Source organism: Erithacus rubecula, assembly GCF_903797595.1.
Source record: "Erithacus rubecula genome assembly, chromosome: 3".
Lineage (NCBI taxonomy): Eukaryota > Metazoa > Chordata > Aves > Passeriformes > Muscicapidae > Erithacus > Erithacus rubecula.
Window position 1 is genome coordinate 135781020 of NC_136689.1, and position 25426 is coordinate 135806445.

General features: G+C 45.2%; 1 protein-coding gene across 1 annotated transcript in view; it reads right to left on the reverse strand.

Moving 5' to 3' along the window:
• The window catches only part of SNTB1 (syntrophin beta 1), a 108116-nt gene extending 89554 nt beyond the window's left edge, over positions 1-18562 (reverse strand). The window contains exon 1 of the mRNA XM_079300108.1: positions 17925-18562. Within this exon, the coding sequence (XP_079156234.1) occupies positions 17925-18444 (520 nt within the window). The 5' untranslated portion in view covers positions 18445-18562. The remainder of the gene's footprint in view (positions 1-17924) is intronic.
• Positions 18563-25426: the final 6864 nt, after the last annotated feature.

Here is a 25426-nt window from a genome sequence, read left to right on the forward strand (position 1 = left end):
GACACAATTAACACTGAAAATTCAAAATTATCACTTAGAAGTCTGGCACTTCAAAAATAAAAAAGAGAAAAGGTGGCTTTTTTCTCAACTGTGGCACAACTTGCAACACTAAGAGAGATCCCAGCCCTGCTCCATCAAGGAGTATTTGAAGTTGGTTTCACCAGGGCCAGATTTTATCCACTGCATGTTGACGGTAACAAGACAAGCCTCAGCACGATGGGTGCAGTTTCACAATGGATTTACATGGATTTTAAATATGAACTGTCCCTCCAATGGCTCATGCTTCCCATGGCCTTGCTGCCACTCAGAGCCCACCTGGGGACCTGGAGCACACAGCACACAGCATGGGCACAGGGAAGCAGCTGGCAGAGCTCAGCTGGAGGAGCTGCCAAGGCCAGGGGGATGGCAGGAAAGTTCTGATCAGTCAGCTGCAGTTTCACAACACACTGGCTTCAGTGACAAAACCATCTTGCTGGGCTCTTCCTCCAGCCTCAGCACTTCTGCCTTGTGCTGGAGCCCACAACTCCCTCCTGCAGACACAACTGCTTCCCAGCCTGCTCTGTAAGCTCCATCATAGACACAGGAAGCATTTGGGATGACAACTTTTCCCATCATACATTTAACCCATGCAAGTTTAAATAATCTGCTTCTGGCACGGCATCACACAATTCAGTGCAACCACAAAGATGCACTGCAAGGATGGGCTCTGCTCATGCAACTCTCTTGCCAAGGCCACACACAACACTGTTACAGGGTAACATTCTCAAACAGTATATATGTTTCTTCACATTATTATTGTAACAAAGATATACAGCTCTTTCTGCTCTTTGGACTATATCCTGCCTTACACAAAATTCCAGCTCTGGAGAACCATGTAACTGATTGAGACCTGAGAAATACAGGACTGTCCTTGGGTTGCAAAGGAAAAACTTGAAAAACACTATAAGGGAGGGAATATATGTCACATGGCTTTAGTCCCCTAAGATGTGTAACTGGAAGTCAAGCCAGTATCCCTGTGGTAAGTGAATCACTCAGTGTTTCTCTCTGCTGCTGACCCTGAGAGGAGAGACGCTCAGCATAGCCTAAATGTCTCAAGTAAGCAGAATTCTCTCTAAAGGTATGAACATACCTGAGAAAGAGGAAAAACCCCCAAAATCACACACACCTTTCTCTGCCTATTACCTCTAATGCTCAGAACTAGAAATTAAGATTTTGGGGATGGCAATGAGTAAAAATTCAACTAAACAATGAGTAAAAAATTACAGTATAAAGGCAACACTCACAGATAACAAACAATTTATTTATAAAATATTTAGTTTATAAATAAAAGGAATAATAAAAAAGACAAAAAGGGAGAATGATTTATTCTTTCAACCAAAAGGCTAAAGCAATTACTTAACATACCTTTAAGGCTGTACCCCAGACATTGGAATACATTCCCCTCAAGTTAAAGTCTACCCAGAAGCCTGGGCTGCACTCTGGCTGCCCAACAAGGACTGAAACTACCAGGAGAGAGATTTCTTAGGCAGTTGTGGTACAGGGACAGTAGCAGTGGGGCATTTTCCCTCCTGCCCCACAGGATGTAAAAACATCAGTCCATGGGGATAGCATCCCAGCCACAATCCAGCCTCACACACTGCTGGCTCAGTGATCCTCTGCCCCAGAGGGAAGATCAGTGCCAGCACCCCACACACCAAGGCATCAAGATCTGCTGTTACCTGTGCAGCAAATGCCATGACCCAAAAGCAAACGTGCCACACCAGGCTTAAAAAGACAGGTTTCACTTGGCTTTATTTGCTGAAGCCCTGCCCAACCCAAAACCACAGGGAAGCAGAGAAGGATCAGCATAAGGGAGCTAGAGGAACAAAGAATGGACTTTGGCTCCAGCACAAAGCTGTTTCAGCACTCAGTTTTTAATTAGTGTTACTGGACATTAATAATACTGCCTACCCTGGGAGCTTGGGCCCACCTCTCACAGTCCATCACCACTGCTGCAAATAGAGACAGGCACTTGGAGGTGATGTACACATTCTTGTCAGGATCTAGCTTCATGGCTGCCCACAATCCAGGCCTGGCTCCACATCATTAACCAAGCTAGAAGGAACTGGAGCACAACTAGTGTGCACAGATATCATCCCACATCCCTCCATGACAGTGTGAGAAGCACTTGTGCTGGTGATGGGAGCACTCCACACCTGGCTACAGAGGCTCAGCCCCATTAACCTCAGCAGCTTACAGTGCCAGGCTGAGGCAAGGACAGGCAGCAGGGACCCCAACCTGTGCAGCATTTGAGCAGTGCTTGGGACAGCAATGGCTTTCAAGCATCTTCCTCTTCCTACTCTTCCTCTGATGCATTATTGAGATAAAGCCAAAGGAGCCATGCAAAGGACACTGGCACAGCTGGAACTCCAACCCCAGACACCCCCACCTCTCTGCTGCTCAAGGTTAAAGGTGCTGCAAGCTACACCACACTCAGGAAGAACTAAGTCTTGAGCCAGGGGAAGTAAATCAAGTCCGAGTTTACTTAAGGATAGTAAAAATACCAAGCTTGAACAGCATCAGTGTAAGGCATCATATATAAACAAAAAGGGCAGAATTAGACTCTTTACATCATTCCAGATCTCCTCCGAAATTTCACAAGGTCACACCTTCAGAAGTAACAATGGCAGACGTTGTTATTGGATTTTGTAAGTTTTAAATTGTTTCCACTAAACACTTGAAGATTTAAGGAAAGAAAATGTTTCTTTTTGCCAAGGAAAGAAACAACCAGCAGCAGCTTTGCTGGGCACTAATGCACTACTCAGAGCACTAGGGCAGCAAGCAGCTCCAAGCCTCCAACCAGAGCAGAAAACTCCTGCAGAGCAAGCTGGGCAGTCTTGTGACACAGCTGAAGTACCTCACAGCCAATATTAAACTTTGGATTGTAAAGACTTAAGCTGCTTCACTGCCTGCTCCACAGTTCTCTCTGTAGCACCATTTTAACAGGGACACAGAGAAGCCACTTGTCTCTCTTCTGCTGCCCAACAAGCTGCAAACAGCTGGCTGTGCTGGTCAGAACCCATTTTGCCCATTTCTCAGAAAGAAGAGGAATGTTTGTGCTGGGGACACAAAGGCAGATCTGTTCAGAGCTGGCTGCAGCACTGGCTGACACAGGCTGGCGTCAAAGGGGGAAGGGTGCAAACACAAATCCCATTTCCCCCCAAGACTGTTCCTAGCAAGGGTCTTTATTGCAAAACATTGCACTTTGAGAATATTCCTGTGAAGTGTTCATGGAAATCTCAACTGTGTAAATTGGAGTTTAATTTGTATATTCAACATTGCCACTCTTTAGAAAGAAATTAAACAGGGCTACATGTTTCCAAGAAAAAAAAAAAAAAAAAAAAAAAAGAAAAAAAAAAGAAAAAAAGCTATGATCTGCAAAAGGCTGCTTCTCTCCTTGGCAATTGCTACAATTTGCAGCATAGGGAGGGAGGGAGGGAACATAATAAAACATGAACATTTTTTTCCTCACCTTGAACTGGGACAGGCTCAACAGCAAGCAGCTTTATATAGTACAATCAGCATTTGCATGCCCACAGCAGAAAGAAAACAATAGTCATGGCTCTTGTTCTTGCATAGCCTTACCCAAACTCAGCCTTAATGAAAACAACATGACAGACATTTTATATGCAAAGGTCATCCTCATCTACAGTTGCAGAATCAGGATGTGGACAGAGGAACCTGCACACACTAAACCTCAGCCTAGAGAGACACTGCAGAGCAGGTCAGGGCACTCAGGGCACTGTGCCTGCCCACCCTGCTCCAGCCCACAAATGGATTTGTTTGCAGGGCCTCCCTCACCTTCAGCAAGTGCCTGTGCAGAGAAACAACAGATGCAGCCACAGTAGAGGCAGCTGGAAGGAAAGCTGGTCTGGGGGGATGACAGTGCCTGCCAGGCTCCATCCCCTTCTGCACTAAAGAGGGACAGGGTGGAAGGTGGTGCTGGGACAGAAACAAGGGCAAAGGAGCTGGGAAGGGGTCTGGAGCAGGAGTCCCATGATGAGAGACTGAGGGAGCTGGGGGTATTTAGCCTGGAGAAAAGGAGGCTCAAGGCAGACCTTCTCTCTACAACTCCCCAGAAGGAGTTTGTAACAAGATGGGGGCCAATCTCTCGTCCCAAGCAACAGAACAAGAAGAGATGGCTTGAGGTTGTGCCAGGAGAGGTTCAGATTGGATAGTATGAAAAATTACTTCACAGAAAGGGGGTAATCAAGCACTGGAACAGGGTGCCCAGGCAAGTGGTGGAGTCAGACCATCCCTGAACATATTTAAAGATGTGTGGATGTGTAATGTAGGGATGGTTTAGTGGTGAACTTGGCATTGCTGGATTAACAGGTGGACTCAATGATCTATAGAGTCTTTTCTCACCTGAACAGTTCTGGGACTCTGTAAACCACTCCCATCCCCAGAGCAAGCAGACTAACAGGCCCTCTTTTCTCCAGCCTCCTTGGCCACTGGCTCACACACACGTGTCCTTCAGCAGGGCTATTCAGAGGGCTCAAGCTGTACCTCAGGGGTCCTTCCACCAGAACAGAACCCAAAGGAGTCAATACCAGGGGCACTGCAGTTAAAGTGCTGTTGAATCAGATTTACTTTTTGTTTTTCTATTGCTTATAAAAGAAATAACATTCAAAATACATGGCATTATTATTGCAGAGCTGTGTTTCACATGATTTTTCAGAATCAGTTATTATATTTTAACTGGGTACTCTTCATGTAATACTGTAGGATATTTCTTAGCAGCACCCTCCAAAGCTATGATTACAGGTTTAACATTATTGCTTAGCTTCAACTCTCCATGTTTTCTAATGATGCCTGTATTTAAAAGAAAAAAAATCTCACAAGGTAATCGTGTTTCATTCCAGGTCTGGAAACCTCAGGGCTTCTGAGCTAACCCAAGTTCCCTTGAGACCTCAGGCACAAAATGCAGACTTGCAGCTTCAACCTTCTTGTGAGGATACCAATTCTTTCACTTTTCAATCACTCAAACTGTGGTCACAAATTTGCACCTCTTTAGAGACAAGGAAAGCCTGGCTGCTGTCCAGGTGGCCATCAGCAGCTGATGGAGCCTGCCTGAAGCACTGCTCATCCCCAGCAGGATCTGCCAGCGCTCAGACACACGAAGCAGCCAGCCAGGATGAAGCCAGCAAGCCAAGGTTTTCATCATGCAATTAATTGTTCAGCTACAACTGCAGGTTTTCCTGCATAATCAGGCTGATAAACATCAACATTTTTTTCTGGTGTTGCCTCAAATCCTAATTTATGCAGTCAGAAGTCAGAAAGAAGGCAAATGATATCCAGAAAACCCAGTGGGGAGAGGAGCATTGTGTTGTTGGATCAGGGGCAAGCCATGCAGAGACTTTGGGCTTGGTGTACTCTGCAAACCCAGAATACTTCTGATGACTGTCACAGTCTGGCACTATATACTATATAATATATGCTAGCATATACTATATACTGCAATGGCACTAAGGCAGTTACAAACTCAGATTTCTCCTGGAAAATCACCTGTCCATGAACAGTTCTATAGAGAGGGTATGAGGGCACTTAGAGATCTCCTGTTCAAATAGAAAGGGGTCAAATTTCTGCTAGGTGCAGCTTTTTGGGAAACAAACAAAAAAAATTTATTCATAAACCAGCCCCCATCTTAAACTACAATTTCATTGTCTCCACAGTGACCACTTTCTGCTCCAGTGAAATGTGTTTCTGTTCTTTAAGAGGTCAAGGCTTAGCTCTGAACAAGGAAGAAGACCTGAAACATTCTTTGAAAAGCTGTTGATACAGAATCTGTCACCATGGAATTTAAGAGAAAGCAGAGGTTTGTAGAAGAAAAATTTTGATACTTTCTAATTTGACAATTTAATAACAAGTACCCACAACTTAAGCACATACGTGACTGTGCAGAGCTACCCAACCTTTGTGATTAGCACAGAACTGTAAATAAAGAAACAACAATTATTTAATCAATTATTATTGCACAAAATGACTGAACTTGGAGACTGAACTGCTGCCACATGTATTTTAGGAGCAGAAAGGGAGGAAAGGACAACCTGACAGGACAGAGCATGGAGCCAGGTTTGCTAAGCACAGTAAAGCACCAGGGTAACAGAGATGCCATGGACAGCTTGGAGCAGAAAGGCAGCCAAGTGTGCCACCTACTCAGGACCAAAGGGCTGCCCACACTATTTTAAAGAGGAATCAATACAGTAGGTATTGGGGAAAAGATAAAGCTCTATCAGCATCTTATTTTTCCCCATCAGTGATTTATGTCATTATTGCTTACTAAAAATATCCTAATCCCATGGAAATTAATGGGAAACTTTGTGCCAGCTAAAAGACAAGGTGGCTTTCACTCTTCCATGTCCTGCTCCATGCTCACTCCCCTTCCTGGCACCCTCTAGCACAGGGCAGGTTGTCCCCACCAGCCTGGCCATCACCACCACAGGCTTGGCCACAGACAGCTGACAGGGACAGCAGGGTCTGGGTGAGAAACACAGACCCTGAGAAAAAACCAAAATTGCAGGTACAATCTCCTGAAAAGCATTTCAGCAAATGAATCAACCCCAAGACTCCCTTGGTGCAGGTATAATCAAGCCTCTACTTATTTCTGTTTCCAAAGAACAATTATCTTAATCCACACTGCACTGAACACAAATTCTGTCATGGATATGAGGAAATGCATGTACAACATGCACCCAAGCTGTGTGTCCACCTGCACCCTGTGCCTTTGTAACACTGCTGGTGGACATTTACAGCTGTGCCCACACCAGGGCTAGATCAGCTCTGGAATTTAATATCTACACTTTAGGGCATTCCTAAACCAACACCAGCCAATGCAAGAGTGAACAGAAAGAAAGCAAAATGAAAATAAAGAAACAAAATAATATATTGCATATTCCCCACAGAAATATTCCCAGCCTTTAAGGTTTCATGGACTTGATTCCTTCACTCACAAATTTCTACATGAAGTCTTTAATACAGCAAAAGCTAAAATGGTAGTGAGGCCAACTTAATTTACAGCTGCATTGAGAATATATTAAAATGACACCTAAAAGAGCTATTTTACGCAAGTTTTAGAGACTTGAGAAGTCTCTTCCTCATTTCCTCCTGTATTCAAGGTTTCCATTGTGAGTTTCAGAGAAACAAGGAAGCATTCCCCCAGATGTATGACTAACTGAAAAGATCAAATGTAAATGACTTATGGGAATTCATATAATGTATCACTTGTGACTTCTCTACTGGAAGTGTGTCTGTCTTGGCTCATACCAATTATGCATCCTTATCCACTTCATGCAGTGTGCATATTGACAGAAAAGCAACAGCACAAAGTGACTAAGAGAACAGCATATCTAAATTTTCCAAAGAACAAATAAATACCTGCACTTATTGAAACTAACTGTATTTTAACAAAATGGGAACAAAGTACTACACTAAGTTGGTCAAAACTTTTGGGCTATCAGAATTTCCTGTGATAAACATGGTGTGACTGCAAAGGTTTACTATAAGGAGATGGTACATTGGGTAATTCTCTGCTCTTCCACACAGAAAATTCTCTTTATAAAAGGTTTTAAATGTAAGTTCAAATAAGCCTTTTGAAAAAAAATTGATTAACTTTTAGATATAAAATGCCATCTCAGATTGAAACATCATAAAAATTCCCACCTGCATGCTTTCAAGTTAGTCTTTCCTCCCTCAAAAAACAACAAAAGGTTCCCCAGCCTTTTGTAAAGAGAGTGAACCCTGAAACCTCTCTAAGGTCTTAATACTCTTTATGCACATAGACAAAAAGCTCTGGCAGTACTTGAACAAAACCTCAAGCATTAAATACTAACGTTTCATGGTATGCCTAGCAGAAAAGTTCAATACATATATAAAACAAGATCAACACAGAATGATCTAGCAATGCAGTCTGAACACAGACGAAACCCAGAATCAATTTCAGTTTATTTTTATTGGGTGTAATTTATAATATGCTCAGACTCACTATTTATTTCCTCAAGACTTCATAAAAAAAAAGTGCTGCTCTTTCGATAATCTATCCCACATGTTTATTAAAAGAGATATAACAGAGTGAAAGGGAAACATAAAACTGTCAGATGATCATTTTTAGTTTCAGGGATATGTTATATGCCATCTCTTAGAACTTCAATTTATGTCTCTCCTTAATGGAAACTTTCAGGTTTGTTTTTAATGTGTTAAGTGGAAATTCCTCTGGTTTGTTACTGCAGTGCTTCCTTTATGACCTGTCCTCACACATTATTTAGGTCTGGCTTATTTATACAGACAGTCATTTGCTGAACAACAGGGAGCTTCTTAATACAGGAAGAATGCAACTAGTTTTGAAATGTTATTTGCTTGTATGGCTCTTTTTGGCATGACACTTCTCCAGCATTTCACAAACATAAAGAAGACTGAAGTTACCATGAGGTTTTTTACCTCTTTTAAGACAGGAATAGATATTTCCTCCCCAGAGCTAGATGAGAGCTGTCTCTTACAAACATCCCAAGAGCATCAGCCTGCAACCCAACCACTGTTCCTGCAAATAAAAGGGCAACAAAATCCAGGAGAGCAACAGTGGCTTCAAGCTTATTAGCTGAGACATCTGCAGCATCTTTAAGTCTTTCATCAGGTTTAAGTGTTGCTTGTGTCACACCTCACCATTATGCTCAGGACTTCAAAAATCTGAGCTGTGTTAACTGTTTGACTGGCCATTTACCTAAGTTTCTAAAAATCTAGAGGAGTTTAATTTGGGCAAAAACAGTAATAACACCTAGAGCTCTTAATGAAGAGCCTGCTGCCATCAAAGTCATTCCTGCTTGAAGCTTGCTTCCCTTCTCTTGCATAAGCTCACCTTCCTGACTTTAATATGACAGAGCTCACAAACAGCCACATCCCCAGCTCTGGAAAAGTCTTTCCAGCAGTGAGATACAGAGTAAGAATCACAGAACCACAGAACAGTTAAGGCTGGAAAGAACCACTGGTGGGGTATCTGATCCAACCTTTCTCCTTAGGCAGGATCCCCTAGAGCACAGGGTCACACCTGGACTGTTCCTGAATATCTCCAATGAGGGAGACCCCACAATTTTCTCCAGTGTTGAACTAGAACAGCCCAGCACAACATGCTAAAAGCAGAGAGACCCAATGAAATACAAGCATCAGCTCAACCTCTCCAGACCTGGCAAAGCCCCAGCAGCCTAAAGTTGCCATGCTGGCCCCAAGCACACATGAAGGTCAAGCACCAAACAAGGAATACCTGTTGATGGGACTATTCACTACAGAAGTATGTATATAAATACAGCTCATGGTCTGTGTCTCTCTGCCCAAGTATGTATTTATGTGGTAGGAATCCTGCTGGGTCTCTGCAGACACTTCTCCATTCCAGCCACCCATCACTGATGGAGGAGGAGACTGGGCACCAGGGAAATCTATCACTGTATGGGATAGGACATGTAGCTTAAAAGGGACCAGTATTTACCAAGAATAATGTATTCTTTGGAAAACAATTGTAATATGGAAACCTTTTTTGCTGTTCACAGCATCCTCCACAAAAGAACCCCAACCAAATAAACCCACACAAACAACACAAAAAAACAATAAGAATCCCCCAAACCAGACAAAATAAATAAAACAAAAAACCTCAAAGAAATCAAGCCACAAGTATTAAAGGCAAATCCTGCTCACCTCATTCCTGGAAAATACTTCTGAATACCCAATACTTAAATACTTCCTTTGCCTTCACATCAGCAAGAGAATAATCCTTCTGGCTTCTACCTGGGAAGAGTAAGACCAAAGGGAAGCTGCCTGCTATAAGGGAAATCATATCTGCCATGACAATCCTGACAGTCCCCCTGCTAGCTTTGTCCTTCCAGGCTGTTTCATGGGGACTAAAGCCCAGAGCCCAGGATAAACAGATTAAACTTACACCAAGTTTTATCTTAAAGCAGCCTCATAAGATACATGCTGGATAACTCTAAACCTCTCCAGCATCTTCATACAGCTGTCTCTTGCTCCCTTTGCAGAATCAGAGCCAATGGCAGTTTAAACACATGTCAGTACAGTAAATCATCCTGGAAATAGCTATTCTTGAAATAATTCAGACTGAAGTGGAGATACATTATTTCCATGGTGTAGCTTTTCCATGCTCTCTCATAACTTCTTGATTATGCTAAAAGCCAAAATAGGTACGGTACCAGCTGTATATGGAAAATGGAACATAAAGTTTAACTAATGGTCCCATTTACCTGAAAGGGCACACTTTAGGCTGATAAATATTCCCAAGAGGTCATGTTACTTGTTGAAGCAAATCAGGTAAATTGTGTCCCAGTATCAGAAAAGAATTTATATTCTGATACTGGCTTTTTATATTTTATTTTTACGTTATGATATATTTAAAACTTTCCGATACTTGGGAAAAGCAATTTGTTTCTCAGGTACTTACACTATACCAGGAATTTACCAATTTTCAGTGTGCCAATAAAGTGAACAGAAGTTGTTCATATAGATGCACACACCTGCTACTGACCTGTGTGCTGCCTTGAAGCTGTCTCTATGCTCAAATACATGTCATCTTGAAAAGGAAATATCCCAGAGCAGAGAGGAATGAACAGCCACAGCTTTAGCCCTGATGACTTCTAGAGCTGTGCCAACAAGCACAACTTCCAACAGTTCAGCAAAAACCTGCATATCATTTTCAGAAGGAGTGTGCTGTATGTTAGTCATTTCTAATCAGAGACAGTTTTTCCACATCTACTTTTCTGGCTCATTTCCTTACAATTAAAAACTCCATTTCACCCAACAGTACAATACAGATGTGCTGCTTTGGCAGCGACCTACTTTGTTGTGCCCTTAGCATATGTGCAACAAAACCATAACCAGTTCAGTAGTTCAAGTTCTAGACAGGCAAAATTAAAGTCAGACTGTAACAGAAGTGTACAGTAGCAGCAGTCAGAAATCTGTATCTGCCAGAGAGTTATGTGGAAATTATGTCCCTTAATTGAATTTAACCTTACAGCAAGGCAATATCTAGTGTTGAAGCAATCTGATGAACTAGTCACAGCTGATTAAACCTTTTTTAAGAAAATTTATTAACTTATGTTCTGGGAAAAAATATGTTTTGATTGCTAATTGGATGATGAAAAAACCCATTCTGTCTTTTCCCAACTTCCCCCACAAGCAAACTTTGGTGTCCTAGTTCATTACTCAGTGTTGCTGGACTCTAAGATGTTGCAAGATGCTGGATGTCATAATTTCAATTAATCCTCTCTCCCAGAAGTGCAAGATAAAGAAGGCTGAGCTATTACCCATCTTTTAAAGCACAGAGATATGGTCCCATAAAGCAGCTTTCCTGGTCCTGCAAAATAGCAGCTGACACACTTACCTAAGAGCAGAAAGGAGGCTCACAACACCTTCCAACATGTAGCATGAATGACAAGTAGCACTCCATGCTTTCTTCATACTTTGTAGCTTCTCCCAGACTTCTCTAGCCAAAATCAGCCACGTCTCACCTTGAACATCTTCAAACTGCCTCCTTGCTTGCAGTGACACTCCTCAAGGATGTACCAAACACTGCCACTCCTCTGATGTTCCTTCCAATCTTTACAACAAACTGTGCCTCTGCCACAGCAAGTCAATTTATTCCTCCTATTCTGAGTTTTAACTATCTCCCAATCTGCCATAACAGTACAGTGCTCTCCCTGACTGCTCCAAGAACAGATGTCCTGGTAAAGACCCCAAGCACAGGCACACCTTATGCTGCCAGAAGTATTTCTCCCTGCTCAACAGTTTAAGGTTTGGAGAGGTGACAAAGTTGAGCCAACTTCACACCAGCTACAGCTGCTGCAGTGGCACCAGTGTGGGGTTGGGAGGGGCTAAAAAGAACCTGGCTCACCTCCATCCACCAGGCCAGTAAAGCTGCATCCCATGGGCATATGATAAACAGTTAAAGGATTTTCTGCACATTCTAGAAATACTGCTACCATCCCTTCTTCACCAGCTATTTTTCTGAGATGCTTCAGGAACTGCTTCAGACTTGGAAAGCCAGAGTATTCCATGCTGTACTGGGACAGCTTGGTTCCCATCACATTTTGTTCACTTATGCTATTGCTCTCTTGAACTACTGTTTCCTCTAATTTCCCTTCTACTGAAGTAGCTGTACCAATTCTAACAAGTAGCCATGGCAACATAATCTTGCAGAATAAAGGACAAAATAATCCTATGATCAGAAATCTAAATCAGAAAAATTGAATGAAAATAATGTGTTCTTAAAGCCTGGCAGCAGACTGACTAATGTACAGGCTACAAACAGAGCAAACTCTCCAATACTTATAAACTCTGAATGAACACAAACAGATACTGTACTTACAGCCAAATTTTACAGATACATTACTAGCAGAGCAAGTTCTACACCATGTACTATGAAAAGGGTGAGATTAAGAGAATAAAAGAAAGTTAAAACTCATTCCCAACTTACACCTGAAACCATCAATCTTCTGGGATTAGCACCTGAGCTGGCTGTCCCAAATCCAAACTGATCTGATTTCTGGACAGTCCTCACCAGCTCCCTCAGGACAGACATGCAGTGAGTGTTTCTGAGCCCAACCCAGTGGGCAGCAGGGGTGGGAAGAGGCCAGTGCCCTCGGCATCACCTGTGTGAAAAAGCTGTCCTGAGAGGGTGGGCATCACCTTCAGTGAAAAGGCACCTGCCCTAGCAAAAATTAAGATACAAACAATTTTTATTAACCATAGCAGAAGCCTTCAGCTTTCAATTTTACTCCCTTGGCTTAAAGATTCTTTAAAGAGTTATACCAAGTTTTAAATTAAATTTTTATTAAAAATGACTACTGGGATTTTAAAACATGTTTTTTTCTTTTTAATGATACTTAATGTCCATAATCTGTATATACAATTGAACCCCAGGTCTCTAGACATATTTAATCTTCCAAGCAGCCTTAAGGAGATGGTAGTAAGTTGCTTCTATAAGGCTTAATACATGATTTCCTGGGTGGGTGGGTGGACAGGGCATCCTGCACTTGGTCCAAATAAATCCAGGAATGTGTTGCCCACTACTGCCTTATTTTCTTTAGAGTATCAGAGACAGAGGACTCATACAAGAATTATTGCAAAGAGGATGTACTGATTTTTATCTGTGAAAGGTGATACAGGCTGTCTGGACTGCTAAATTAGCCTGTAATCTAATCCAATCAATGAAAAACACATCAGGTGTTGCCACTCAACCTTCCCCATCAGCTGCAGGCAGCTGAAACAATTAAAACTGAGATTCTCAGGAACTGCTTAGACCTGGAACTCTTAGAATAAGATTACCTGCTCCATTCCCTTTCAATTTCACTTTCAAATTGATGTGTGCCAAGGGTAGCTAGTAGTTCATGACATGAGTCATGAAATGTACACCTTTTAAATAGAAGGCATTTCCCTAACTGCATTATTTGCTGGTACAAACCACCCCTCCCCCCTGAAAACAAACAAAAAAGAAAGTGTTTTGTCCATACATATACTGGAAGTATGAAGAATAACTATGCACACAATTTGCAATCACTGAGATTTACTGCTGCAACTAGTTATGTCACATAAGCACTTATTAAGTGCCTTATGCCTCATTTTTCCTCTATACTTGTAGGAGAAAAACACTTTTTGGATAAATACTGTATTTTGTTATCCCTCAGAAATCTCACTACTTTAGTGAAACACAAAAACATAGATAAGATCAAAAACTGCTGCAAACAAGAAGCCTATACCTATTTTACACTATCTCAACATGTAATTCACACAGATAGGATTGCTTTGCTTCACTCAGAGAAAATTTTAAAAAAGGTAGGGAGGGAAGAATCCTTTCAATTCTTACAGAATTTGTTTGGAAAACAACACATGCTGCTACAGTACAAATTGCATCATGCTTATTCTTATGTTGCTTCAAAGCTGTGTATTAGTCCCAAGAAAGCCACAGAAGATGACTACAGGCTACTATCCATATGCTAAAATTCACTATGCAGGGGGCTGCCTCTCTGTGGGAAATTTATGCAAACACGGGGAGGCTGCCAAAACCACTTCTCCACGGACCTTGCAATTGTGTTAACTGGGAATCATTCAAAACCAACAAAACTCTAACAACACTCAGAAGATGCTCCTTTTCCCACGACATATTTTCCAGCACCATCATTACTAGCTCACCTATACACATTAAACAAGTTTGGAAAAAATACCTGCAGAAAGATAGCAAAATTCACTAATGTAGTTTTTTTTTCTTCACATCCCAACAGAGCACCGTGCAGGGGGTTGCTGTTTGACATTAGCATAGGCTACTTCAAGATTTAATTTTTTCACTGAACACGGACAGAGTACAAGCAAAGCACAACCAGCTTGGTTACAGAGCACACCAAGGGACTGCTCTTATCCAGGATGCTTTGATAAAAACAAACACCTTTGGTGTCTTGAGAGTCACTTGAATGTAATGTGCTTCACACAGCACGAGAAGGGCTGCTTGATTTTCCAAAGTGCTTATTTAAGAAGCCCCAATTTAACAGAACCACTAGGAAATTGTATGTACAAACAATAGCTGTCAGGATAATTTTAGCTTCCTTCCACACCTGCAAATATGTGTTGTGCAAGGAGGCTGCCTTGTCTCACATAGGGAAATTCTCTCTGCTCCTGAATGCTGGTGAGAAGCTCCATCCTGCTGTTCTGAACATCTGAGAAGCCACTCAGGGCTGACAAACCCAATATCAGGGCTACCCCCATCCCTGCTCCCTCTGCCTGCTTCACTCCCCACAGCCAGGCTGTGATGAAAAGCTCACAGGAAATTAAACCCTGCAGGCAGAAGCGGTCCATCCCCGAAGATGAGGAGACAGAATGATTTCTAAGGGCTCAAAGTCCTTCCTCCTCATCACCTCCCTCTCTTCTGGAACCTTCTGCCTTACAGCTCCTCTTAAGGCAGTATCACCTGTTGCCTTTTTTCCTTCTGTTTATCAAATTCTCCTGGATTTAAGGCACTCTGGCCAACTACACAGACTACATCTACAGGATGGAACTTTAGCTTAGTAGGTGAATTAGGCAAGTGTCAGGGATGGAAAAATGAGAAGACAGAACAACCCAGCACAGCTATTAAATCTGTCAGAGTAGCACCTCTCCTCCCAGGCTTTACAGCCGTGCCCCCCACACCAGCACAGCTGCTGCAGCTACACCACCCCTGACCCTTGAGCAAATCTCTCTTTGCACCAGCCCAGAGACAGTGATCATGCAGGAAAAGGGCAAGTGTTAAAAGGAAGCATTGCCTGATCCCTGCTCTTCACAGACCCTCCTCCTGCCACCCACCCGGCTGCCAGCCCTGCCTCCCACACAGGGTGCAGAGGCCTGGGGAGGGATTTTCCACTCCCTTCCTCCCTGCACAGGAATGCAGGAGAGACTACAGTGTAGTGCTGAGCTGGTAAATGCCTCATTTCACTGAGCAAGCAGTTTTAGGCAGGACACTATATAACAGGCAGGCTCCAGCACTCTGATACTGGGTGTATTGAGCCACATCTTCTCTGACATAATCTCTAGGAAATAGTCAATGATAAGACCCTTTCCAGGAAGGCACAATATATTGGGCAATTCTCAGAGCCCTGCTGCACCACGAAATGTGTTTCTTGGGCTTTACACCTTACCATGCCTTTGCAAATTTGGCTTTCCTGGGATAGAAGTCACAAACAAACCTCAGGATCTCCCTAAAAATGTAAATCTTACATTTTGACCCTGGAAACACATGCTGCCTTTTCTCTGGAATTGGAGAAAGAGTCTAAAGAGGAGCTGCACAAGGGTCTTGCCCTACCCCGTCACAGACTGATTTTTGTCATATATAACTCTCTAAGAAGTCAGGAAATGGCAAAATCCTATTGTCTGTAAGAAAAAGAAAATGAAGTGTTGCCCTTCTATACTCTAAAAAGAACTTTTGGATTTTCCTCCCTTTCATCATAAAAGTACCATTTTAGACACTTTTGCTGAGGAATGAGCTTCAAAGTGGGCAACAGAATTGCAGAGAATTGTTCTAAGCTGCCTGATTTCACAAGCCATTCACGCTCCCAGGCAATGCTGGAGCCAGCGTTTGGTTTGGTTACTCTGCTGAAATAGCAGGAGAAAGGCAGGACAAAATACTGAGTGCAATGTCAGAATATTTTAAACTCTACGTACACATCACTACTGAAATATACTCCTGCCTTGCAAATTACAAAGTCAGTTGCAGAAACAACTACTGAGTCACCTCTGTACAGAGCAAAGAAAGGCAAGGCAGTTGTGATGTCAAAAGGAGTGAAGGAGGGTGCTTAGAGACCCCACTGAAACGGCTCCATCTTCACCCCTCACCCAGGAGAAAACCAAGGGGTTTTTAAGGCTCTCGAAGCGGCAGCACCACACAGAGGGAGGGAGGGAGGGAAGGAAGGAAGGAGGCTCTTGCAAGCACTACACACATATAGTACTCATTAGGTCACAGCAAAGCTCAGCCACTACCTGGCCTGCACCCCAGAAATCCCTCAAACTGCATAAATAAATCAGTGATAAAATTTCCATGCAACAGCCTCACTTCAGACTGCCCAGAGAAGTTCATATTAATACTTCAGAGGTATATCTGGAATGAATTCAACTGCAGTGAGGGAAGACAAGATGCACTTTGGTCCTGCAGGAATTGCAGGGCACAGAAGGAGAGGACACACAATTGTCCTCAGCTTCTTCAATCCTCATGGAGCACTAACTATTCCAGTTTTCACTGTCCCAGGGAGAAAAAGAGTTTCTCATCACACACTGCTGTGGAATACATTTCTCACCTTCTCTTCCTTTCAAACTTTTTCTGTAACTTTATGCCACAGTTGGCTGCTCACTGCTGATGCTCAGCTGCCCCTCCCAGCCACCAGCAGCACCTCCTTTGCTCAAAATAACCACCAAAAAAGCCACACGTGGAGAAATCTACGGTACCGAAAGGGTGCAGGTACAGCGAGGAGGGAACGAATGCCCGCGGCTGGCAGGAAAGCCGTGGCACAGGGAAGGCAGCGCTGCCTCTGTGCCATTGACCTCCGGTTAAACGAACTTGCGGGCAAATATGTAATCACGTTATCGCACACACTCCAAGGGCAGCTCTGAAGCTGTTCCTTCTCTCAGGTGGAGCGAGTGAATTAGTCCTTGTGACAAGACAGGGATTTGTGCACGCCTCTCCTCGTGGACTCCTGGTCTGGGGGAACGTGGGTCTGCTTTTCCACCTGCTGCCCCCAACACCCGTCCCGTTCTGGGGGGACGCCCCCTCCCCACGCACACCGGCTGCGGCTCCTTTCTCGTGTCAATTTCTAAAGCTGCTTTTGACAAAACTGTTCCAGCCACCGGGGTCTGCCCCCACCCCATCCCCGACCAGGAGCAGGGTGGTGCAAGGAGGAACTGGAAACAGGGCGTTTCGAGATGACACGGGCAAAGTCACCCGAGCCATTCCCTGACTGCCAGGGGAGGAGGGGGGTTCTTTACTTCTTTAACCCCTGCTCTCACTGTACCCAACCCTCCCCACCTCTCTTGGGATGAAAGATGTGAAAACGTCCTGACGGCAGATCCAGAAGATCGCTCGCCCTGCAGAAGGGTCGGTCGGGCTCGCAGCGGAGCCTCAGCCCAGGAGCAGACGGGGCTGCGGAGCCTCCGGCGACCGCGCACGGACGGGGCTGTGGGAGCGGTACCGAGGGCGGAAAGTTCAGCCCGGCTCCCCCTCGTCCCTTCCCGCGGGGCTGTGTCCACACACACACACACACACACACACACACACAAACGCCGTCGAGGGTCCCGGCGCGGGCACAGGGCGCTGTTAACGCGCCCGAGGAGCAGCAGGAGATGCGCGGGGTCACCCCTCGGCCCCGCTCCCTCCCTACCTTCCAGCAGCACCTCCTTGCCGGCCCGTTTGAGCGCCTGCACCGCCTCGTCGTGAGTGGCATCCCGCAGGTCGGTGCCGTTCACGGCCAGGATGGCATCGCCCACGTAGAGAGCCTGGGTCTGGTCGGCCGCCAGCCCCTTAAAGATCTTGCTGATGAGGATGGGCATCTTGTTCTCCTTGCCCCCCTTGATGCTGATGCCCAGTCCGCCCAGCTCCTGCTTCAGCACCTTCACGCAGCGCTTCTTGTTGGACACGGCCTCGGGCACCTGCTCGGGGGGGTCGGTGAAGGCGGTGCGCGCCGCCGCCGGGCCCCCGCCGCCCTCGGCCCCGCGGCACGCCGTCCCATCGCCGCCCAGCCCGTTGTGGGCCGCGCCGTCGGGGCGCTCCTCGCCGCTCAGCACCAGCGCCTCGCCGCCCAAGTTGGCCAGCACTTTGTGCCAGCGCTCCCGCACCAAAACTTCCAGCCAGCCGCTGCGCTGCGCCCGGCCGCCCCCGCCGCCCGCCGCCGCTACCGCCATCTTAGGAGCATGCTGGAAGCGCCGAGTGACGGCACCCCCGGCTCGGCTCGGCTCGGCTCCGCGCGGCGCCCCGGACTCCAGCCGGGGGGCGGCAGCTGCCGCGGGGTGGGGCCAGGAGCCGCCGCCGCCCCCGGGGCCGCGCCGGGGCGGGCGCACCTGGGGCACCGCCCGCGGGCGGGGTGCGGCCGGCTGTCCCTGCCCGCTGTGGGGACACGGCCGGGACAGAGCGGGACCGGGGTGTCCCTGCCCGCTGTGGGGACACGGCGGGACAGAGCGGGACCGGGCTGTCCCTGCCCGCTGTGGGGACACGGCCGGGACAGAGTGGGACCGGGCTGTCCCTGCCTGCTGTGGGGACACGGCGGGACAGAGCGGGACCGGGCTGTCCCTGCCTTCCCCTCCGCGGGGACACGGCGGGACAGCCCGCGCCGCGCCGCCGCTCCCTCCGAGCCCGGGCTGCGGTGGCACCTGCCCGTGCCAGCCCCGGCTGCTGCCGTCTGCAGCGGGCTGTAGTGGGGACCTGAAGGAAACCAACGGCAGGGAAGAGATAAGAAAAACACAACTCTGTTTTTTGTTTCTTTTTGTTTGTTTTTTTTTTTTCCCCAGGGATTTTTTTCTATAAAGTGAATTGCAACTAACGGGTGGCCCCAAGTTACTTAAATTTCAACAATATGGAAGTAGAATACGAGTTATTTCACGGTTTTGTAGGATGGAAGTGTTGAGTGCTTGTGACGGATACTTTTGCATGTTTTGTAATTGTATTCTATGCCCGTGTATTACAAATGTTAAAGACTCGTGGGGGCAACACGTCCCATTTTGTTGCAGTTTTTCCCATATTCCTTCCCTCCTAGGAAACAATAGGTGCCTGACAAGAGGCTGGAAGCTCCAGCTCGGGCATCAGAGAAGGCGACACTTTGACATTGCCTTTCGGAAATGTCCCTAGCAGGCGTGGAGGTGCTCCCCCTCAACATGTACAGACGGAAGCACCTCTAGAACTCCTTTGTTTCTGCTTCTTGCAGAGCAGCTCTGCCTCATTTCTAAGCTGGAATGAAAACTCCAGCGGTTCTGGACAGTTTGGTGTGTGTATGTATGAACAACACTTTGTGGAGGCTGGCATAGCCAGAGAAGTTATTAGTCCCAATCATTTCGGCCATGTGAATCCTGTGGTTCCCCGGGTGCCACATCTTGCCCTTTTTTAAAGTGATGCCATTCATTTATGCCACTGGGGGTTTGCTTCCAGATACACACACCTGCCCCAGGTTAATGCGGGCTGGGCAACTTGGGACTCACCTCCTCAGTATGAGGTGGGACCTATATGAGGGGTCATCCTCAGACAAGCTTGTCTTGGTTTACTAGGTTCTCTCAGACTATGCTGCTTGCACTAAGCTACACAAAACACTTTCCTTTCCCTCCAAAAGGCAGCCAAAGGAGGTCTCTACCCTAGTTCATCTGCAGCCTCATCCAGACTACGTTCAGCTCCCTTCTCCCCAGCAGGAATGCAACCCTGCACCTATGGAGAACGAGAATCCACAGGTGATGGGTTATTCAAGGATAATGAGTGGGTGGAGAAAAAGCAGACGAAGAGAGGTCTCTTCATTTCTCATGTTAATCAATGCAAGGAAAAGCTATAATTAAGTTTTCAGGGCTGTGAATCCAGAGTGAAAAGAAGCATGTCCCGCTAAACCTGAACAAGACATCCAATCCCTATATAGGAGGAAGCTGCAGCACATCCTTTTCTCCAGCTGATTTCTCCCTTTCTGGTTTAGATAGCTCATGTACAATACCCTGAATGTTTGGGTTGGTGGGTTTTCGTAGATCCCGTTCTCAGGTGAAAAGTATATTTAATGAATATGCTCCTATAGTTCCAGAAGCTTCAGATAGGTGAGGGAAGGATGGGAGGGAAAGGACAGGCTTGCAAAAATCAGGTGTTACAGTGTCAGTCATCATAGCACTCACATTCCTGTGCAGCTTCAAGCCCAAGTGTCCAGGCCAAATTATAAAATCAGACATCTGCTTCCCAAGCAATCAGCTCCTACCAATTATTTCATATTTCTTCTTAATGAATTAATAAAGAATCATTGCTGCTTCTATTGCAAATGTACCTTTTTAAAGTAGTTTCAGAAAATTTACAAGGAAGAGATATTCGGGTGATTTCTGTCCATCAGGTGATAGGGAAAGGAAAGTAACTGTTTAATGCCTCACACTTCTTTGGCACTCTGTGTGTTTGGGCTGTTTGCTGATTGTGTCTGGTGCTCCAGTGGGATTCCCATGGCTCTCACTCATATAGACAATTGCACTGCACATATCTGAGAGCTCTGCTTGTTCCAGCTATTTTCCTTTCCCATTCCAACACACTTAAATAATAAAGTTTCCCAGGGCCAGCATCTGAGATATGGATCCCTGGTACAAAAAGAAAACTTTATAGCAGCCTTCACTGCTTCCTCTTCCCCCTTTCTGCCCACCATGGATCTGTAAAGAAAACAGAGGTGATGTTTTAGTCTTGAAAATAAAACTAAAGATAGTGTAAGAGATGCTAAGACACAGGCTTGAGGCAAACAGTGTCCCAGATTGTCTTTCCTCCTGAAGACATTGTAATTGATACCTGATGTCTGTGTTCCCTGTCCTGGGAGTGCAGGCTCTTAATTGTGTTTGTGTACCCTGAGTCTCTGTGTACCCCAAGAGCAACTGCAGGCTGCTGAACTGAGGGTGAAAAGGAAAAGGTGCCTTGAGACTTCTCTGCTGGTACCCCTGCCAATATTACTGTCCTGAGTCCTGCCTTAGGTCTGCCAGTCACACCTGCAGTGTGATTTCTGAAATTCAAGTTTATGCAGCAGGAGCAGAAACAGAAGATAAAAGCAGGTGTTTATTTGGGTGTCCAACTATTGCATGCCCAGGTTTGCCACAGGTAAAATTGTTATTCCAAAGTCAGCTGCTAGTCCCTAATGGTTTCCAGGACATAGCCGAAAGCAAAATCCTAATTTCAACTCCAAACTTTTCCTGACAGTGTTGTTTCTGGCAACATCTGTAACTACTCACACTGCAATTGCAGTGCTCAGTGTGACTCTGCAGGGAAGCTGGGATGTGTGGTGGGATGGGCAAAGCACTCAATACTTCCAAACTTCCATCTCTAATCACTAGAAAGCCTTCAGCACAGACAAAGCTTAGCAAAACTCTCTCCATCAGTTGTCCTTCTGAAAGGCTTTGCTGTGAAGATGGAGTATTTCAAACAAGCCAAATAATAACTTTTTTGATTTTTGTATTTTAGCAGTGCTTAAAGGCTTGAACTAGATTAGTGTCCCTTTCACTCCTGCTGTATAAATAAATTGTTAGGCAAGATAATGCTAATAGCTGCTGTTGACCTGCAGGGGCCTATGGGCTCAGCTAAAGTCAAGGGCCTAAATGGAAGAAGCAGTTCAGTGAACTGGAAAGAGTCAGGGCACTGAAAAGCACAGAAGCTGCTTCCCAGGACAAGGAGCACTGAAGCATGTCCAGGTCATAAAGAGCAGCAGTGATGTCTGAGGAACCTGCCTGGGTGTCCAAGCAAGATCAAGGGATTTGGGTCTGTGTGTGCATGCAAGAAAAAAAAATACAAAAAAAACTATGCAGAAAGGCTTGTGGGTATGGCACTGAGGATGTTCTTGAGGCTCAGCTTTACTATGGAGGCTACTGGAGACAGAATGAGGACACTGCCTGTTACTGGTGTTTTCTCCCTCTCTTTTCAAGCAAAGACATCAGTGTTCTGTATATCTGTAAATAAACTCTCTTCCTGATAGCAAAATCATTGCAAGGTCACATATACAAGATCACTAGTCAGTGGTGCAAGGAACATAGCTCCTCTTCCCCTCACAGGCAGAGAAGGTAAGGACACAAGAGAGCCTTTCTACAGCTGTGGCTTTTTTATGACTGTCTGTGCTTTTCTATAGCAGAGGTGTAATTTTTGAAGGACTTCTGGGACATGCTCAAACCCTTCTCATATCTTATTTTTCTTCCTTTTTGCATTATCAGTGTTACAACAGCTCAAAGCCAGCTCAGCCAAAACTGCTTTAAATTGGAAACAACAGGGCTGTGATGCTTGAACATGTTTCAGATGATGGAGGTTGGGCAAAATGAGGTCTGGATAATGACGTTCCCATCTTGTTACCCTGACACCGAGCAGCTCAGCAGACGGATCTGGGTAGGAAGGAAGTCCAGAGTCAGAAGGCCAGGGCTGGAAACACGACAAGTAATGACAAAGCTGGAAGGGATTTCAGCTCCTTCAGTGATCCCAAACACTGCAGCAGCCAAGGTTAAGTTCCTTTCTGAGGAACATGCCTGAACTACCCAGTCCCCCATGGCAGCCTCTCCTGTGTCTGTGCCTGATGGGATGCAGCAGGGCAAGCTCCAGCACTGATGCAGATGTCTCTGTTGCATTTTGGGGGACATCAGCATGGGCTGTGCCATGCCTTCCAACAGGTTGGTGCAGGGCAGGCAACCCACCCAATCCCCAGGAGGAATCCTCCCTTCCTCAGTGCTGAGGGAGCCTGTTGGCTTTAAAGTCAGCATTCAGTAATCATTGCTCATTGGTGCTGGTGAGGTTTATGAAGATGTCAAGAACACCTGAAAGTCTTCATAACCTGAAGGTTGCATTATGATTTATTCTCCAAATTACAAAAGCATTTGTTTTTTCTTTTCCTAGTTTGAAGCTATCCAGGTTTTTCCACACATCATGGCATTTGAAAATAAAATGAAAGCATAACTGCTTGCCAGTAAATGCTTTATGCATTCAGTTTTTCAGAGCAGGAACCCACTTGTGTGTACATGAAAGAGGTATTTGTGTGAAATCCGTATGTGAACCTACCTGAGTCACGTGTTAACTAGGCAAACTGAACAAATATTCCCACAGCCACGGAGTTATGGGCCAGGATGTAAATGAACATCTCCCTACTGCAAACACGACTCTGGCACAAGTTAATGCAGAATCGAGTGCCAGAAGTGTTCAGGTTTCTTGTGCATACAGATCAGAGTCTAGTTCTTTCTACCATTAAAATTACTTTAAATCAGGCAGGATCAAGCTCAGAACTCTAGAAATGTTTGCCTTGACTTTGAAAGAACTAAATTCAAAAGACTCTGAAAATAAAGTTCCATAGCTACACTGTTTATACTATAGCAGATTTTTTCCTGGTTCTGTGTCCTTCACTTGCTTTGCAGATCTCTCTCAGTGCATTAGTTCTTAACTTTTTCATTCCAAGTTACTTTGATCCTGCAGTTTCTTGAATTAGTTTTTTATCTCTTGCATACCGATCTCCCTCCACTCCGTAAGCTAAGCCCAGCATGTTTTAAATGCCAAGATCAGAGGTTTGCATTGCAGTAATTCTTGAACATATAATAAATAATGAAAAAGGTAGTGGAACTCCAGATATCATCCAAGATGTTTCAGCTCAGGTTTTCATTTTCATCAGAAACACATTAATCTGTTTGGGTGTCAAAACAACAAAAGCATTTTTTTACCATCTTTTTTCTTTCCTCTTTGTCTTAACCTTTGTCTAAACCTTTTTTTAATGTTGTAGATGTGAGGTGTGTTGTGTGTTATGACCATATGACTGTCACCTGACAACCCAGTGGCTTCATTCCCATGTCATCAACCTGTCAAAACCTTTACACTCCTGCAAGTCTCACTCAGAGATGCCTCCTCTTCCACTCCTCTCCTGCCATGGTGCCTGTGAAACACACTGTCCACAAGATCTTTGGACTTTTCCTGCCCTGGGATCCCCTTTGGTATTCACTTCTCCTGGGGTGTTCACCAGACATCTGTGCCTGCAGCCCGCCGCCCACAGGAGGAGAGAAGCTGGCTGCTGTGCAGGTGCCAGAAGTGTTTGTTTCCTTTGTGCAAAGTAGTTCAGCTAGAAAAGCTAGTTTTCTCCAGCTGTACCCTCTCACAGGTGAAATAAGGTCATTGTCCTTTTTTCCATGCAACTTCCAAGGCTGTAAATAAACCTGTTACTGTGGTGAGAAACAGAGATGGGTTGTACGGACAGAAGGGAGATGACGAGAGGAGCTTGCAATCTGGAAACAGGCTGTTCTCCAAGATTGGTCCTGCAGAGATGCTGCTGAGCTCATACTGTGACTTCAGCACAAGTTTGTCTCCCAAGAGCATCCCCAAGCCCAAGAGAGGAAGGTGCCATGGCCCTCCTGGTTTCCAAAGAAGAGCTCTCCAGGAACCCTCCAGGACCTGAGCAAGGCAAGTAGGAGAGATTCTGTGTGCTTCAGAAGCACTTTACTTTCTCCCTGCTATTCCCAGAGAGGGCAAGGAGCTCAGGCAGCCCCTGGGGCTCTGCACCCTGGCAGTGAATGAGAGCTGCAAACCAGAAACTGGGGTCTTGCTCCTCCCTTGGCAGGGCAGGACCTGTTCAGGAGGAAGTAGATGATTTCCCAAGAAACACCTTGTGCTGCACAGAAATCCTGGTCCACCAAGGGATGAGAGAGTATGGAACTGTAATGCTCACCTCCAGGTTTTCTGTCACACTATTATATTATGTTGCACATGTGTGTGGCATTGCCTTTTTTTGTTTGCTTGTTTCACTTTTGAATTCTGCAACAGCTAAGTTGCATCTCTTGCTTCAGGTGATATCTGTGCTGGTTGTCTTTTCACAGCTTTGTACATCAGGTGTAAGTCTAGGGAGGGCAAGGGAACACTCATTTCTGAGGAATGAGAATCAGCCTCACTATATTTTTTATTCTTGGATGGTTCTCTTGTGTTCTAAAAATAAAACATAAAGGGTCTACAGTTAATTCAGATGGGAATCACCACATTTGGGGGATTAATGACAGACCAAATTATGAGGCAGGTCTGGGAGGGAAATGTTGAAAGTGTGTTCTTATTTTAGTGTAACCTCTCTGAGTTAGCTTTCCATTGTCAGTAATCACCTGAAAGAAATGTAGGGGCAGACTCAAGCAAGGCAGGACAGGAGCAGATCCTTTACACACAATAGATCTATTCCCTGCTATG